Below are 17277 nucleotides of genomic sequence, written 5' to 3'. Positions count from 1 at the left end.
GTGTCATTTATGAGGAATCAATCTAGCACCAGATCCTGCCTGCCGTTTACGGTTGTAATTTCAGTCATTTATAAGCTGATTTTAGAAAAATGTGTTTCCACTCTAGGTAAGGTTCCGAAAATGTTATCGATTTGGAATCGGAACCGAAACCCAGTTAGTGGTATTGGTTGTGGTATTGAAAGGGGTCCAAACCGGACCCTGCCCTATGTATGTGTTGATATGTGTTGGTACACACACCTCCATTTCCTTGAGAGTTCTTTTTGGGGTCTCCTCCTGTTTGGTACCTGCTCAGGCCCCTGAGTTGAAGACCCATCTCTTGATGGCTTGCAGCAATGAGTTTCTGAAACACACCCACACACACACACACACACACACACACACACACACACACACAAAATGTTACGCTTAGTTAAGTTGCTGAGCAACATAAAGGGAATAATTTATAAGATCAAATACGGTGGTAATAGAATGGTTATTCATTCTGTATCCCCATCCATTAAACTAGGGAGTCGTGAACACAGATGTAATGGAGGTCAGTAGTTGTGAAGAGCGGGGGCTACACTGCTATCGTCTGCTTACCCTGGACATGCGGGGGCCGTCGGTGGGCCTGCTCAGGACCACCAGAGCCTGGTAGAGCCCCTGCAGCAGCTTCTGACCGCGCTCCATCACCTGGGACGCATCGGAGCGCTCCAGCACCCCAAGCGCCTGCTCACACACACACAGACACACATACACACGCACACACGCAAGCACACACACTTTATTAAGACAGAGGTGGAAACTTTGTAGTATCGCAATGTGACAATGTGACGTAAAAATTGACATAAAAAAAAAAACTGTGAATGAAATCTAAATAATATAACAATAATACCAATAATCAAAAGATTCAGGCCTAAAAATGTATCGAGCACAATAGGATTATCGGTTGCTTGACTGTTGTGTTACATCAAGATAAAGTAGTTAGTGAATGCAAACCTACCCTGGCGAGGTAGTAAGTGAGGCAGGCGACCATGAGGAGCAGAGCCTCTGAGGTCTCTGTAGAACGCCTCTCTTTAAAAAGAGCTGAGTTCTCCTCCAGCACCGCCATACACTTCATCAACACCTGGCAGAACACATCCATTACCATGTAATACACCATGTACAACTATTGGCTGTTATTACATACTATTATGATGTTACTATGTAGGCATTTAGCAGTCACATATATCCAAAGCAAGTTATTGAATTTTGAGTACGAGGCATGCATTTTCTTAAGGATCCCTACAGATTAGACTGCATAATAGCAGGGTTCACACCTAGACTGGGTAGCCCCGCCCATTGAGTTCGCCCTGCACAAGGGTCTGGAGAAGAGCAATACATTTCTTTCTGCTTCCGATACGTTTTTGCGGGAGCCAATCACCAAGCTGGCTTTTCCCCTTGGCGCGCTATTGGCTGTTATAACACATTGACGACAGGGAAGTGACGGCAAGCAGCCAATCGCGTACAGAGTCAGTTGAACTGGGCCCGTTGATCACGCCTCTTTTGCTGAGGAAAATGACGGCAGCTTCCCAAGATCTACGATCGAGCTTGGTCTGGCAATAGCCAGGCTAGTTCACACCCGAAACCACGTGCGAACCTGTCAACATCTGACAGGAGGGTTACCGATAGAGCAAAGCAGAGGTTTGGTTGAGGTCGAGTAGCATAGCATGGCGTTAGCCTCACCTGCACCATGGGCTCCCACACAACCTGATGGTAGATGAGAGGGGCCAGCAGGCCGTAGCAGCTCACCACCGCCTGCAGGGCTGCAGAGCTGTCACCGCACCACCGGCCCACGTCCACGGCCAGCAGCAAACGCTCACACTCAGCTAGTCGGGCATTCTGCATGCACAGCACAGATATGTCTGTCAACTGCCTTGTCCTTTTTATAGAGCTGAACGACAACAAAGCCAAACTCAACTAAAATAGAGCTTAGCTAATGCAAATAAGCCAAAGTCACGGAAAGAACACACCTGTGCCCAGATGTGCAGGCCCTTCTCGCTGAGCGAGTCACAGAAGAGAGCCCCCTGCTGGACATTGATGTCTGTCTCTATGAAGACTGAGGACAGAAACCATCGGAGGAGGAGAGGGGAGGAACGTTCTAGCCTCTCCACATTGAGCCTATTGAGTGGGAGGTCAGTATTACTTATTGAATCTTGAATGATACCGATATTTATAAAGCATCTTTATGTACAGGTAATGAAACAGGGAAATTAAAGTAAACAAAGGATTAAATAAATGAGGTACAAAAGTAAAAAAGAAGAATACATCCAAGACAAATTAAATGGTGATTCAAAACTCAACGATCGCCAATAGTTGAGTTTCCTTCAAGACTTTTTCTTTATATTATATTAAATCTTTTTACAATGTTCTTACAGTTGATCTAATTCCCTTTTTCCTTAAATTTGTCTGATTGATATCATTGTCTATCATTTTGTTATAAATCAGAGCTCTCTCTTTTGTACTGGGGTCCCAGCTGTAATATATCTCACCCAGTGGGTGAGAGGTTGGTCTGAGTGCTGCTGTGGGTCTCTGGGCTTTGCTGGGGGCTGTCAGACTGGGTGAAGTGGTTCCACAGCTCACCACAGGCTCTCTTAGCCACAGCAAACTGCTCCGTCTCAAACGCCACCTGAAGGACAGTAGAGTGAAGCAAAAAACAATACAGTACCGTACATTGTAACATTTTGTCTTTTTTTTCTTTTCTTCTTGCTCCTCTTGATTCTAACACCCAGAAATGATGAACCTTCACCTCCCTATCAACGATAACTAAAGTCAGACTACACCAGTCCATAAATGATCTTTCTCTCATGTGCGCAGTGTTCACTTCACTACTCTATGTGGACCTAGTCAAAACCATGTTAAATTCCGTAGCACACTGTACACCATTATTTTCACTTAGATCATCATGTTCTGTCTCTGATTAGTTCTCAGAAAGTAGTGTATGAAACCATATTTTCTACGACTGTGTTCATAGTTAATTTGATTGATTTGTAATGTAGGCCTTCAACTACTCTTCTTGATGTTCAGTGAGGATTTTTTACCGATAGGCAATATGCATTGATCTTATAAAATCAATACAGTCGATTGTTGAGGAATGTTTTGTTCACACGAACGCGGTCTCGTTCTACCAGCCTACTGCGTGACTATACACATCCCACCGTGTGTTTGTATCTAGTGTGTACCTGTGCCAGGAGTGCCCAGGTGGAGAGCGTAGGCAGAGGAATGGAGGCCAACATGGGCCTTGAGCTCTGTCCGATGGCATTGCCCAACAGGGCTCCCTGGCTGCCGTAGGCCGCCACTGCAAACACATACTTCTGGTTGTGCTCCAGCCCCTCGACAGTCAGTTGACACTGACCACCCACCACTGGGACCTGCAGGGGCAAGGAAAGCCATGCAAATACATACCGATGTATTTACCTAAACACAGGGAGAATGACACACACGCCTGACCACACATATTTACACATGTAAATACACACACAATACATAGAAATGCAAAACACGCATAATGACATTGCTGAATATACATAGAAACAGTGCGGTGAAAAGTTTGACAGTCAAAAGTTTGACCCTTGAGCAAGATACTCATTCTTGCTCATTCATAAATATACTGCTAGTAGTAAATGCAAGTTTATTTTACGCCTTCTCAAGGACTAAGTCAATTTACAAACACACGCACGCACGCACGCGCACGCGCGCGCACGCGCGCACGCACGCACGCACGCACGCACGCGCACACACACACACACACACGCACACACACACACACACACACACACACACACACACACACACACACACACACACACACACACGCACACACACACACACAGCACATTAATCCGGTGGCTAGGAGAACCAGCTACATACCAAATGTCCGGTGCCTTGAAGGCTATGGTCTCCGAGACGAACCCTCAGGTCGATCGTGGTCGCCGCATGCCCACAGATCTGGTACCAGCACACCTAACAGGAAACAGGAAACAAAACATCTCAAAAGGTGGCTACTGGATGGAGCCCCCCCCCAGTACTTATTATTTCCAATGAGGCGGTTAAAATGTAGGTGTGAGGGTTGAAATGGTAACATCTAGATTAGGGTTTGGACATGGGCGGGGATCTGGGGGGAAAGAAATGCATCATGGGAATAGGTACCAGAGAAGTCCATCTAGATGTACCGCTGAACTGAATTTCAATCACCAGCAACATCATTCACTGCTATGTTTCTGATGTAAAGGATGTGTGAGTGTGTTCCCCGCGCGGCCTCATGTCACCTGCTGGTTGGTGTGGTAGGGCGCCGGCATGAAGCTCAGGCTGTGGTTGGTGCTGGACAGAAGGAGTGGTGCGGGTGGAGGTCCGTCGTCTGGGCTCTCCTCCTGTCCGGCGGAGGGCGGAGGTTTTCTGGGTTTGAGCGACCTCCTCTCCTCCACCTCAGCCTTCTCTATCAGGACCACGGCTTGCTGCAGGAAGGAATTCAAATGAATGAATTAAAGCCTCCTTTTAACTTTAAAACTCCTTAGCTTATTTTTGGTGAGTTTACTTGTTCAGGATCAGTTTTTACATGTAGTAAACTTTTGGTTTTGTAGCTTTAGTTTAGTTAGTTTAGCTATCTAAAGAAAGATGCTAAGTTTGGTTACCTCAATTAAACTAGGTTTAGTTTAGTTTAGCTTATCTAAAGCAAGACATTAAGTTTGGCTACCCCAGGTAAACTTGGTTTGGTTTAGTTAAGCTACAGAAAGGAATTTAGTGTGGTTACCTCAGCTAAGTTGGTTGGGTTTATTTTAGCTATAGAAATGCATATAGTGTGGTTACCCCGGGTAGACTGGGTTGGGTTTAGGTTAGCTACAGAAATGCATTTAGTGTGGTTACCTCTGGTAACTTAGTTTGGTTTAGTTTAGCTACAGAAAAGCATTTAGTGTGGTTACCTCCAGTAAACTTTTGGTTTTGTTAGTCCTGTTTGGCTCCATATCGCCGTGCACCACCAAGGCTTTCTGAGTCAGAAAGATAGCCCTGGACACCTTGTTATTCCTTATCCGATCCAGAAGATCATCTTCAGACCCACCTAGAAAGAACCACAGAACAAGACCCCCACTGTGAGTCATTTTGTTGCAAAGTATTCTATTTTGTTGTTTGTAGCATGGTGGTAGCGGCTCTGACCTTCCGGGTGGAGCCGCAGTCTCTTCAGAGAGGCCCTGTGGTGGGCTTTGAGGAGCTCCAGGTTCAGGTCCAAGGCGGTCCGGGACAGCGCACCGGGTCGCTCTAGACACAGTCTAGTTCTCCTTTCTGCTTCTTCACTGGCGGTTCCCTGCCTTTCCTCCGGGCTTGGAGATTTCTGTGAGGCGTAAAAGAAAAAAAGACACAAAAAAGTATGGCTTAGTTGTTTGTGAGGCTCAACATAGAAATTGAAGACTAAATATATTGAGCAAAAAAATCAAAATGAAATGAATGAATTATACATCACTTAAAAATATATATTTTACGTCAAAGCCAAGATGATTTTGAAACAATGAAACAAAATGAGAGAGAAAATGAGTTCTTCCTTGCACATAAGAGGGCTTAAAGGAGACATATTATACCACCAGGTGTAAGTGTGATTAGCCTTACAAGCCGTTTCGAAAATCTGCCCCATATGACATCACTAGATTTTCGAAACGGCTTGTAAGGCTAATCACACTCACAACTGGTGGTATAACATGTCTCCTTTAAGCTACATATATAATAATGCACCGAATAGTCTGCGGGTGTTTTTCTGGCGTAGCAAAAAGTGTATTGCTATAGTGTTCTTAGCAGTTGGCAACATATCCCATTTGCTAGATAGATTGACATGGGGCAATAATGGGTTGCATTATGTTTCATGTTGTGTGATCTACCTGGTCGATGGACTCGGCCTGGTCGGGTAGAGAAGCCCAGCCCCTGCTCAGGGCATCCAGACCCCTCTCTGCCACCTCACACATCATGTGGAGGAGCTCCCCGCTGGGCCTCTGTTAGAACACACACACACACACACACACACTCACACACACACACACACACACACACACACACACACACACACACACACACACACACACACACACACACACACACACACACACACACACACACACGAACACACACACACACACACACACACACACACACACACACACACACACACACACACACACACACAGACACACACACACACACACACACACACACACACACACGCGTCACGCACACACAAATAAAAAAAAGAGATTTACGAAGTAGAAATAGACTATTATGAAGTAGAAATGAACACACTTTTGAACTGACAGGACTTTTATAACCTATATATTTGGTGACGGTGACCGAGCAGTCAGTAGACAGATTACCTTGAGGATGGACCGGGCAGAAGGCTCCACAGCTCCCTCGTCACGGCAGGCTGGATTGAGAGGAAGAGAGCCGACAATGTCACAAGATGGGGATGAGGGACTACACCATCAGATAGTGCTGTTCACTCCATTAGTAATTAGGTGTGGGATGTGTGAGTTTTATTTTTTGGTGTTTGTGTGTATGGGGGGACATATCTGTGCATGTGTGTGTGTGTGTGTGTGTGTGTGTGTCTGTGTGTGTGTGTGTGTGTGTGTGTGTGTGTGTGTGTGTGTGTGTGTGTGTGTGTGCGTCTGTATATGTGTTTCTGTGTGTGTGTGTGTGTGTGTGTGTGTGTGTGTGTGTGTGTGTGTGTGTGTGTGCGCTCGTGTGTATGTGTGTGTTTGTTTGTTTGTGTTTGTGTGTGTGTGTTTGTGTGGTGTGTGTGTGTTTGTTTGTGTGTGTGTGTGTGCGCGTGTGTGTGTGTGTTTGTTTGTGGGAGTGTGTATGTGTGTTTGTTTGTGTGTATGTGTGGGTTTGTGTGTGTGTGTGTGTGTGTGTGTGTGTGTGTGTGTGTGTGTGTGTGTGTGTGTGTGTGTGTGTGTGTGTGTGTGTGTGTGTGTCTTACCACTGGTTTGTTTGTTGTGATTGGCAGTGTGTTCCAGCAGTAGTGCCAGTCTGAAGGTCAGCTCCCCGGTGGTTAGGCAGTCAGTGGAGGCCAGGTCACAGGCTGAGGCCACTTCATACAGAGCCCACAGACACCATAGCAACTATACATACCATATCACACACACACACACACACACACACACACACACACACACACACACACACACCACACACATTCAATAAGGGAAAATTAAAAAATGTTGTGTGCCCTGTAAACTATTATTACTATTCACCAGAATACAAATTATTTATATTTGTATTGCACTGTTTATACAGCACAAAGCTGGATGACGGCATAGATAAATGTCCAACCCCACTGGGAGCCCATACCTTTGGGTGTTCAGAATAGTGTTTGGAGTGCAAGGGCTGGAGCTCAGTACTCTGAAACAGGGCTTTCAGCCTGGCCCACAGATTCAACACAGCAGCCAGCACAAGATCCCTGTCTGGCCAAACATCCTGCACACACACACACACACACACACACACACACACACACACACACACACACACACACACACACACACACACACACACACACACACACACACACACACACACACACACACACACACACACACACACACACACACACACAGGCACGCACACATACGCCCACACACACACACACACACAAATACAGGCACGTGCGCAAAAATGCACACACACAAATACAGCCCACCACATTTATGATTATTGGAAAACATACTCATACATGCATATAAACTTCAACACTAATGAAGACCTTATTTGAAAATGAGCCATAAAACTGCAGACTTACCTGAGCAGAGCTGCAGACGCATTGATGCAAGACCTCAAACATGCCAAAGCACTCTTCACTGAGGACCACCCCAAACGTGTCTGCTCAGCACACAGGTAGAGAAGAGGGGGGGGGAGAAGAGGAGGGGGGAGGAAAGGAGACAATAGGAAAAGAGTGGGGAGAAGAAAACCGAAGAGATGTAGGTCAACCACACATGAAGATTTACCAATGTAAATAGACTAGTAATTAGTTAGATGTGGTAAAATCAGGAGGTGTATGTTCCTTTCCTACCATTGGGTGTGTGATCCTCTTTTGAGCGAGTCTTCTGGGCAGACTGCAGACAAACTAAACCTTCAAGCAAAGAAAGCTCAGATTCTGCCTTCCTAAATAACCGGCCCTCCATGCCCTGACACACACACACACACACACACACACACACACACACACACACACACACACACACACACACACACACACACACACACACACACACACACACACACACACACACACACACACACACACACACAAACACGTTCAAAGGCAGATAAGCAATTAAGTGAGAAATAGACAGAACACACACTGCATGTGTGTGTGGGTGTATGCGCGTGTCTGCGTTACTCACCTGCAGCGCGTGCTGCATGTGTCGTGCCAGTGTTGTGAACATGCTGTGTTGCTCATAGTGGAACAGCAGCTCAATGAACCTCAGGGCCGACGCCAAACACACTGTGTTTTGTCCTGGGAACCACATGATCCCCGTCATGACTCTGTCTTTAGACTGTAAAGATCACTGCTAAGTGTCCAACAAAACCAGAGCTCTGCATCCAGAAGAGGCTGACCTGAAACGGCCAGCTCCAGTTGACTGGATTCTGTTGTCAGAGCAGAGAAGCACCCGAGCCAGGGTTCGCCGTCCACATCTTTACGGCCCTTCACGCCGCTGGCTCCTTAGCACAAAAGACAACCACCACACAATGGACATGGAACTTATTAGTGGTCCTAGAACCTCAGCAGTTGTGCAAACTATAACCTGCGACTTTGAACTAGAATCAGAGCAGCTTGGTTTGACTACCGTGTTCATCTACCGTTGTGCACGTGTGTTTTTATATCCCTATTACGTCAATGAGCAGACACATAACACCAAAGTGTCCTAAATCTCCTGCTTCTTTCCGTTTAGACGAGGCCAGTTTGTTGAAGGAGGCCTACAGGTCAGGCCGCAGATACCCAGAACCTTCCTGGCTGGGAGTCAAAGCCACCCCCTGACAACTGGACCACCGCTCACCAGAGAGTATGCTGATGCCGGCGGAGAAGATCTCCAAGAGCGCCCCCTGTGTCTCTGGCTCCTCCTGCAGGGCCCGGGTGGGCAGCAGCGGGCGTCCGTCCCACAGGGCCTCCAGCAGGGCCAGGAAGCAGGCCGCACCACAGCTCTCAAACAGCTCCCCCAGCAGCCGCCCTGTAGGGTTCCGCCGCCCCTGGAGAGAGAGAGAGAGAGAGAGAGAGAGAGAGAGAGAGAGAGAGAGAGAGAGAGAGAGAGAGAGAGAGAGAGAGAGAGAGAGAGAGAGAGAGAGAGAGAGAGAGAGAGAGAGAGAGAGAGAGAGAGAGAGAGAGAGAGGGGAGACAGGGGGGTTGGGGGGGAGTGGGAGTGGGAGACACAGAGGTAGAGAGACGGAGGGAGAGGGAGAGATGTAGCACGACATAGTAGGAGAGAGAGACGAGACGAGAGATGTGACAGAAAGAGGGACAAAGAAAGGAGGAGTGAGAGAGAAAATGAGAGGGGAAATAATCTAAATTGCACCTGACCTATCTGACGAATTATCTACAAGAGAACGCAGAATTACTCACTTAAGCACCTTTTTACCTTAGAGAGAACCCGAGGTATATGTGATCATAGTGATGTCATGGTATGCTACCTGGCACCTGTCGGACCGGGTCGTCAGTAGTTGGTCTCCAGACACTACAGGGGGTCTCGACTCAAAAGCTGTATTCTTGAACACCATGACGGACAGCTGCAAAACATAACCACACACACCTCATCACCTGTTTAATGGACGCCCTCAACACCACAGCACAGGATTTATTTATATATATATGCTCGCGTTTGTGTGTGTGTGTGTATATGTGTTTGGCTGCACACAAGTTTGTGCCGATGTGAGTGTGTGCGCACGTCCGTCTGATTCTAAGTGTACATTTGTTTTGGTGCACGTGTTTGTGTGTGTGTGTGTGTGTGTGTGTGTGTGTGTGTGTGTGTGTGTGTGTGTGTGTGTGTGTGTGTGTGTGTGTGTGTGTGTGTGTGTGTGTGTGTGTGTGCGTGAGCCCTGCCTTGATGCAAGCCTCTCTATAGGTCCTCTGAGTATCTGCAGTGAGAGGACCTCCGTTGTGACATTCTACATCCTCCAACCTGGCCAGCTCGTTCACCTTCCCCAGAGCTCTCCTGGCAAACGCCTGCATACCCACACAGCACATCATGTAGCAACCCTCAATGAATTCATTAAGCCCAAAAACCAAGTAATGATTTGGAATTTTAATGTCCAAAACAGACTTGAATCCTAGTCGAAGTGAGGGGAAAAATACATCTCGCTATGTTCGCACTCAAATGCATTACAACTGCATCCTGAATCCCTATTCAGAGTAAGACGTTCAGAGTAGGGCTGGGTCAAAATATCGATTCATCGATGCACTGCAATTTATTTGTTCTCGATTCAATTTCGATTCAGAATTTTTTTGAAAACGATTATTTCCATAAAAAAAAAAAATGAAGCATACTCATTCATTATAATCTAGAAGCGAGTATGCTTAAATGTACATGCCCTTTTACATTTGTCCCTGTTATGATTATTACTTTTAAGCTGCAAGTTTATCTCAGGAAGAATAATATAAAATGGCGTATTCCCTTTTTGCTAGTTAAAGCACAATGAAATGGTTAATTCTAAATAATATTTATGTATTTTTGTCATCTGCAAGTATTATTGAATCGATATCGAAGCAATTGGATCAATATCAAATCAAATCGAATCAAATGAATATCGAATCGAATCAAGACCTAAAGAATCGAATTGAATTGAATTGTGAGGTACCTGGCAATAGCCAGCCCTAGTTCAGAGTCATGAGTAAGAGTCCTCTCTACCTCTGCCTTTCTGGGGGCGCCGCTGTCATAGTGGCACTGGCAGACGGCGCAGTAGAGGGTTGTTTTCCAGGGCAGGAACTTTGTGGTCGCCAGGGTGACGGACAGTTCTAAACAGATGCTGGCCCAGAGCAGGAACTCCAGGGCCTGTGGTCCACACAACAACTTATGACTTTGATATTCTCACTGTTAATTCATCCGGGGGGCTGATCGGGTCGAGGCTCATGCAGGGTTCAACAGTTGTATTTTGTGGGCGACAAACCTGCGCACTGCAGTTAGCACTCATCAGGTAGCGACAGATGTCGTACACGCACAGTGAACCTGTCAAAGATGGCAGAGCAGGGATCAGCTACACATTACATTCAAGAGGGGAAACTAGGATCAAATAGCATAATGATTATAATAATAAAAACGATAAATAATTACATCATAAACAAGCAGAATCACATTCAAATTTTTTTGGGAAGCTCTGCTCACAACAACAACACCAATTTTCCACACCACATTTCCCAAACCCCACGTTCATGTCGGCAGCAAAGTGATGGCGTACCATTGTACAGAAGCCAGCTCAGGTGCTCGTACGGCTGGCAGGCCTGCATCATGAGGCGGGTGAGTCGGAGCATGTGCAGCAGCTGGCGGAAACCTTCCCGGGTCAGGACGCGGCCGGCCCTCTCTTGCTCCAACACACACTGGACATAGCCGAGCAGAGCACGGACCTAGGAGGCACATAGAGATACATTAGAGACAAGTAGAGGCAGTCCCTCACCCCCAAATACACACACACACACACACACACACACACACACACACACACACACACACACACACACACACACACACACACACACACACACACACACACACACACAAACACACGCACACACACACACACACACACACACACACACACACACACACACACACACACACACACAAACACACACACATACAAACACACACACACACATTCCACAGAAGCAAAAAAATGGCTGAAAGCCAGTTCAGTTTAAACTATTTATAACATCAAATTGGTGACAGTAAGTCCAGTCTGTGTGCGGTCAAGCCTCCCAGCCTTAAGCTTAAGCTCCTGGTTCTGAGGCATTTTTTAAGAAGCCCTAAACTCCCACCTGCTCATTCATGACATGTATCTAAAAGCCACTGATAGATGGATAAAAAGTGCACTTCAAAAATGACTGGTGAACTAAAGTCCAAATTGTACGTGTTGCTCCATAACACAAGTCGCCCGCCCGTCTACCTTCATCCTCAGCTGGGCCTGTTCCGACTGGAAGCCTATGGGGAAGCAGGCCTCCCTGAAGCACTCCAGGTCGGTGGTCTCCCCTACGTTGACCTGGGTGAGGTCCGTCAGGGAGAGGCTGTAGCCCTGCCACATGGCTAGGTGGTACAGCTAAGGGCAGAGGGGGGGGAGAGGACAGGATCTTATAAAGGGCAGTGCGATGTTATGTTGACCATGAAAGCAAGAACGCTTACTCAATCGGACATAGAAAGAGAAATTTGAATCATCTGTTGACCTTCAATGAAAGGAGAAAATCTGCCGTTTGCACCACATGTTCGTAGTAGAAAACCAACGGCAAACGGGGTTTGTACTTCTTCCATATTTCCACCAGAGTTTGAACCCTTTGGGGAGAAAAAAACGATGATAAAGACTTTACAGAAACTTGGACTAGCTAACAGACACTAATTATTTCAAGCAATAAGTAACATTAATTATAGCCTATAGTTTATGTTACAGTTTAGTGAGGCTATTTGTAAATTAAAGTATTGTTGACAATAATGTTGATATTATGTTTCCCTTACCCTTTCGCGTATGCGCAATTTTCCAGAATGGGTAAGGAAGTAATCCGTTTCATTAGCGCCAAAAACGAATTAATCTCCTGTTTAAACGACCGTACGACTGGGTTCTTTCCGTCAATGTTGCCATAATAGGAAGCTGGGAGGTCTGTTTTGGTGCCCATGTCACCACCAAGTACTATTCAATGTTTTAATACGAATATCTATTCAATTTATTTTCCACACGGCCGGTGTTTATGTTTGGGGTTGAGGCCAAGCGGACCCCGTCACCAAGGAAACGACGCACGTCGCTGATACAGCAGGTCTGACCTGCTCACGTGGTAAGGAGCCGCATCTCACCGCAGCCTGACGCTCTTCTTGTACCTGTCGGAGGACGGTGTGTAGGTACAGAAATAAACTCTAAAGATCAAAACTCTAGATCGTGTCAACGACTTCTTATAATACATCTTCAATCTAGGTCTAAATTGACTTTTAAAGGTCCCATGGCATGCTACTTTATGGATGCTTTAATATCGATATTAGCGGGCCCCTAACACAGTATTTGTAGACGTCCCTAAATTCAGCCGTGGTGCAGAGTTACAGCCACTACGAGCCAGTCGCACATTGAGCTTTCCCCTAACCCTAACACGCTGTTTCGGTGTCTGTAGCTTTAATGCAAATGAGGAGGAGAGAGGCGGGTCAAGGAGGAGGGTGGGGGTGTGGCCCTGAGCAGCTTGCGGCCACGGTATCATGCGCTCTGTTTACAGTGGATGTATCGCAACGGCGAGGCGCACACAGCCTTTGGCCGTGTTCTGTAATATTCTAGAACACTCCGGGTGCTCCGGCGGGAGTCCTGGAGCTCTGTATCTAAATAATATCATATTATACATAGACATCTATCATATAATATATATTATCACAGCCAAAAGCTGTACGATATTATGAATCTCTAACGAATGCGTTGGGTTCCCCGACGTCTCTGGTTCTTCCACGTCCACATCAATCTGAAGTAGACTGAACCACGACATGGAGGAGAAAGGGATTGTTGCCCGCAATTGTTTCCCGCTTGAGCCCCTCTTCTCACCACCACGGCAGTGGGCAGCGCCGAGGCGGTGGTCCCTCGGCAGCGGGCACCGGGGAGCGGGAAGCGGGGCTCAAGCGGGAGACAATCGCTGGCAACAATCCCTTTCTCAGCCATGTCCTGGTTCGAGTAGTTCAGGGAGTGAAAGCCAAAGTTCCTTTCCCCCAATTCCTTCTCAACCATGGCTGAGATAACCCCCACTACGAGTCTCGTTGTGGAAATACCAGAAACCAGAGTCCGACGTGTTATGCGCCTTAACACCAACAGCAGAACGGTTATCCAAATAACAAAGAAGTGTACAACAATTGCGTTACAGTCCTGAAGCTTATATATCTATATCATATAATCTATATCATATAATATATCCCAGCCAAAAGCTGTGCGCGCCTCCAGACGATATTATGAATCACAAACAACTGCGTCGGGTCCTCCGACGTCTCTTGTTCTTCCACATCAATCTGAAGTAGACTGAACCGCTCGCTGCCCACTGCCCGCTGCCGGCTGCCCGCTGCCCGCTGCCCGCTGCCGGCTGCCCGCTGCCCGCTGCCGGCTGCCCACTGCCGGCTTCCCGCCGCCTGCTGCCGGCTGCCCGCTGCCGGCTTCCCGCCGCCTGCTGCCGGCTGCCCGCTGCCCACCGCCCGCTACCCACCGCCCGCTGCCGGGCGGTGTTGCTTCATAGTGGTGGTGCCTCGCGCCAATAACAAAAAACATAAAAACCTTTCCTTCTAAGTTTAGCAGAAGAAACCACAGTAAAATAGTTCGGGAGGATTTAGTCTACTACGATATCAAATCTGGAGGGAACTTACTCTTGAATCTTTAAATACTAGTATCTTTTATGATCCCTATATTTTCAAGTTTTACCTCACATAAAAACCACCTTTCCTTTAAACGCAAATGAAACAAATGTAATATACTACTGGATGATCTCTTCTTCAATATCAGATATGGAGAATTTTAAAATGATAGAAAATGTAATTTGACCGCCGTCAAATACTGCCTCAAATGATGTGACTTTATCCTGTTTGGGTTAAAAAATGTGATAAGAGAGAAATAGGCGTTCCTAGTATTAACTTGAGATAGGCTACACATAATAGGAGGGAATTTGGTCCTCTAGTTAATTAGATTAATCTCAAATTAAAAACCTTTTCGACATCATTTCTTCACATGTAATGTTTACGTGCTTGTCTACATGCAAGTTGTTTGTGCTTGTGAAGCTTTTTTATTCTTGCTCCAGTACCTGGTAAATTAATAAATATAAATTCAGCTCTGTAGCAGATTATACAAAAAATATTAAAAAGTTAAAAAGTCAAATCAAAGTGTAAACAATAGACTAAAGTAACTATATGCAGACTATGGTTCATACATTTAGTGTGTATAATGTATGATGCATAGTCTTAGGGTACAGTGATAGGGTATTGATGTCCAGTTCTATGTCCGAGCCTAAACGTCCACGGTCTACCTGTTGGCATCGCCCCACCTGCTCGTTATGACATATTGCTTTGTCTGCTAAATGTAAAGCAACAACAACTCTCCAGAGCATACGGTGAGACAACTAAGACTTCTGCACTGAAATAAGATTAGGCAGGGCTGTCAAATACAGCCAATCTATCTAGATACCAGACATCACACAAACATCGCAACAATGTGCGTGTGTGTATTTGCGTGTGTGCGTGCGTGTGTTTTTTGTGTGTGTGGGTGTGCGTGTGTGTGTAGGCTTCGTATCATTTAATCAGACAGATCACACAGGTTCCCAGTGGTGGCTAATGCTGTCCCATACAAACTCATCACTTCCCATTAGTCTGTCCATCCGTCCCACAGAGCAGCACAAAGCCTCTGGCAGCCAGTGCCTGCTAGACTAATGCTCTGGCAACATTCCCTCCACCACCCAATCACACATACGCACACACACAAGTACATACACACACGCAAACAAGCACAAAGGGATACACACACTTTCATACGGACACACACCATTGAACCAGACAGGAGGCATTTCCTGGGCTATGATCAGAGGGGCATCAGCAAGATTCCTGACTGAGAGAGAGAGAGAGAGAGAGAGAGAGAGAGAGAGAGAGAGAGAGAGAGAGAGAGAGAGAGAGAGAGAGAGAGAGAGAGAGAGAGAGAGAAAGGGTGGGGGGAGGCCGGGAGAGAGAGAGAGAGAGAGAGAGAGAGAGAGAGAGAGAGAGAGAGAGAGAGAGAGAGAGAGAGAGAGAACCAGTCACAGCTAGACAGAGGAAAGGAACAGGGATGAACAGTTGACATCATTGTTCTAGAAAGCACAGACTCTTGGCAGCGTCTGTGTTTGTGTGCGTGGCTGCGTGCGTGTGTTTGTGTATGTGTACATGTATGCGCACACACACACGTTTGTGTGTGTGTGTGTTTGTGTGTGTGTGTGTTTTGGTGTGTGTGCATGTGTGTGTTGACTGGGTCAGAACCAGCAGGGAGGGGTCAGGTCAGCGCTATAAATGGCCCCGGAGCGGCACCAACAACACATTAGCTCTTCCTCTGGCTGCTTCCATCCCTGGACCAACAGAACCACAAGAAAGAAGCACCAGGACCTCCACCACCTCCATCTCCTCACCAGTCCTTCTCTCACTCGGACCCTCGTCATGGACATCCCCATCCAGATCCCGTGGTACCGCCGGGCCTTCAACCCTCGCCTGGCTGACCTGGCCTCCGTGGAGTCCCTCTCCGACTGGCCCCTCAGTTGGCCCTTCTCCCTTCCCCTGCCCTGGATGCGACCCATGACCCAGCGCTGGCTCAACTGGCCCGAGAACGGCCTCACCGAGGTAAACGCTCCGGGACCAAGAACTCATAACCATAAGGCTAGTCATACTATTTCATATGTTTTGTTAGATTGTGAAGATGAAAAGGAAGTTAAAATGTTGACTTCCGAAGAGTACAGTGAGCACACTGCAGTTGTTCCGGATGTTGGAGTCGTCCTGAAATAATATTTTACAGTATATAGTTCATGGACAAACAGTCAAATGATTCATAGATTGAGTCATCATAGACTTTTAAGCATTAATAAAGAAAAAATGAAAAAACTACTTCACCGGGACATCGATTTTACGGGCAGGTGTTAATAGGTGTGATGTGATGTTTAGGAAATCAGATACAGAATAATCAAAGTAGTTGCGGGATTGTATTTTCTGAACTTACAACGGCATATTGTATGCATTTATAATTATTTGTGTAGCATTATCGACACTTCATCCTGGGTTTGATTGGTATTACTGAGTGGCAGAATATATAAAGAATCATCCAAGTTGAAGGTGACTGTGTGTGCCCTCCCTCTTCGTGACTAGATGCGTGTGGAAAAGGATCGCTATGTCATCTACCTGGACGTGAAGCACTTCTCACCTGAGGAGCTGTCAGTCAATGTCAGCGGCGATTTCATCACAATACACGCCAAGCACGAGGAGAGACAGGTACAACGTCTGATAAACACGTTTCTCAAATGTTCTCTTAAAACCTCATTCATAAGGAGACACATTCCAGTCAGCAGTCTGAACTTTAGAC

The 17277-nt window shown here is 46.5% G+C and overlaps 3 protein-coding genes across 6 annotated transcripts in view; 1 reads left to right on the top strand and 2 right to left on the bottom strand.

Annotated features, from left to right (window-relative positions):
• cfap54 (cilia and flagella associated protein 54) overlaps positions 1-9815 on the bottom strand; it is a 29655-nt gene extending 19840 nt beyond the window's left edge. For 3 of the 4 annotated variants that reach the window (XM_060056967.1, XM_060056969.1, XM_060056968.1), the window contains exons 1-20: positions 9048-9618; positions 8608-8712; positions 8394-8506; positions 8060-8174; positions 7790-7869; positions 7342-7467; positions 6971-7112; positions 6366-6415; positions 5880-5990; positions 5167-5341; positions 4935-5071; positions 4284-4469; positions 3886-3978; positions 3198-3386; positions 2508-2644; positions 1989-2136; positions 1702-1857; positions 980-1102; positions 580-705; positions 238-340 (exon numbers count right to left, since the gene is read on the bottom strand). In XM_060056967.1, the coding sequence (XP_059912950.1) occupies positions 238-340; positions 580-705; positions 980-1102; positions 1702-1857; positions 1989-2136; positions 2508-2644; positions 3198-3386; positions 3886-3978; positions 4284-4469; positions 4935-5071; positions 5167-5341; positions 5880-5990; positions 6366-6415; positions 6971-7112; positions 7342-7467; positions 7790-7869; positions 8060-8174; positions 8394-8506; positions 8608-8712; positions 9048-9462 (2830 nt within the window). In that variant the 5' untranslated portion in view covers positions 9463-9618. Of the gene's footprint in view, positions 1-237; positions 341-579; positions 706-979; positions 1103-1701; positions 1858-1988; positions 2137-2507; positions 2645-3197; positions 3387-3885; positions 3979-4283; positions 4470-4934; positions 5072-5166; positions 5342-5879; positions 5991-6365; positions 6416-6970; positions 7113-7341; positions 7468-7789; positions 7870-8059; positions 8175-8393; positions 8507-8607; positions 8713-9047; positions 9619-9675 lie in introns of those variants that run through there. The other variant, XM_060056970.1, reaches the window with a different exon arrangement.
• LOC132461388 (cilia- and flagella-associated protein 54) lies at positions 9799-12955 on the bottom strand. The gene is made up of 8 exons (XM_060056479.1): positions 12702-12955; positions 12416-12521; positions 12142-12291; positions 11437-11602; positions 11149-11207; positions 10890-11033; positions 9900-10207; positions 9799-9802 (listed from the first exon to the last, which is right to left on the bottom strand). The coding sequence occupies exons 1-8, from the start codon at positions 12857-12859 to the stop codon at positions 9799-9801; spliced, it is 1095 nt and encodes a 364-aa protein (XP_059912462.1). The 5' UTR covers positions 12860-12955.
• A 3077-nt stretch (positions 12956-16032) lies between these two features.
• The window catches only part of LOC132461682 (alpha-crystallin A chain-like), a 2655-nt gene continuing 1410 nt past the window's right edge, over positions 16033-17277 (top strand). Inside the window, exons 1-2 of the mRNA XM_060056965.1 lie at positions 16033-16544; positions 17064-17186. Coding sequence (XP_059912948.1) covers positions 16221-16544; positions 17064-17186 — 447 coding nt within the window. The 5' untranslated portion in view covers positions 16033-16220. The remainder of the gene's footprint in view (positions 16545-17063; positions 17187-17277) is intronic.

Source organism: Gadus macrocephalus, chromosome 7 (genome assembly GCF_031168955.1).
Source record: "Gadus macrocephalus chromosome 7, ASM3116895v1".
Taxonomy (NCBI): Eukaryota; Metazoa; Chordata; class Actinopteri; order Gadiformes; family Gadidae; genus Gadus; species Gadus macrocephalus.
The sequence above is the reverse complement of the archived record's forward strand: the minus strand, read 5'-3'. Positions and strand labels throughout refer to the sequence as shown.

Excerpts from the sequence above, each read along its gene's own strand:
- LOC132461388 (XM_060056479.1), bottom strand. The coding sequence starts at position 12,859 with ATGGGCACCAAAACAGACCTCCCAGCTTCCTATTATGGCAACATTGAC. Across the intron at positions 12,292-12,415 it reads ATTTTCTCCTTTCATTGAAG|CTGTACCACCTAGCCATGTG; the intron begins GTCAACAGATGA and ends CTCTGCCCTTAG. Across the intron at positions 11,603-12,141 it reads AGGCCCAGCTGAGGATGAAG|GTCCGTGCTCTGCTCGGCTA; the intron begins GTAGACGGGCGG and ends TGTGCCTCCTAG.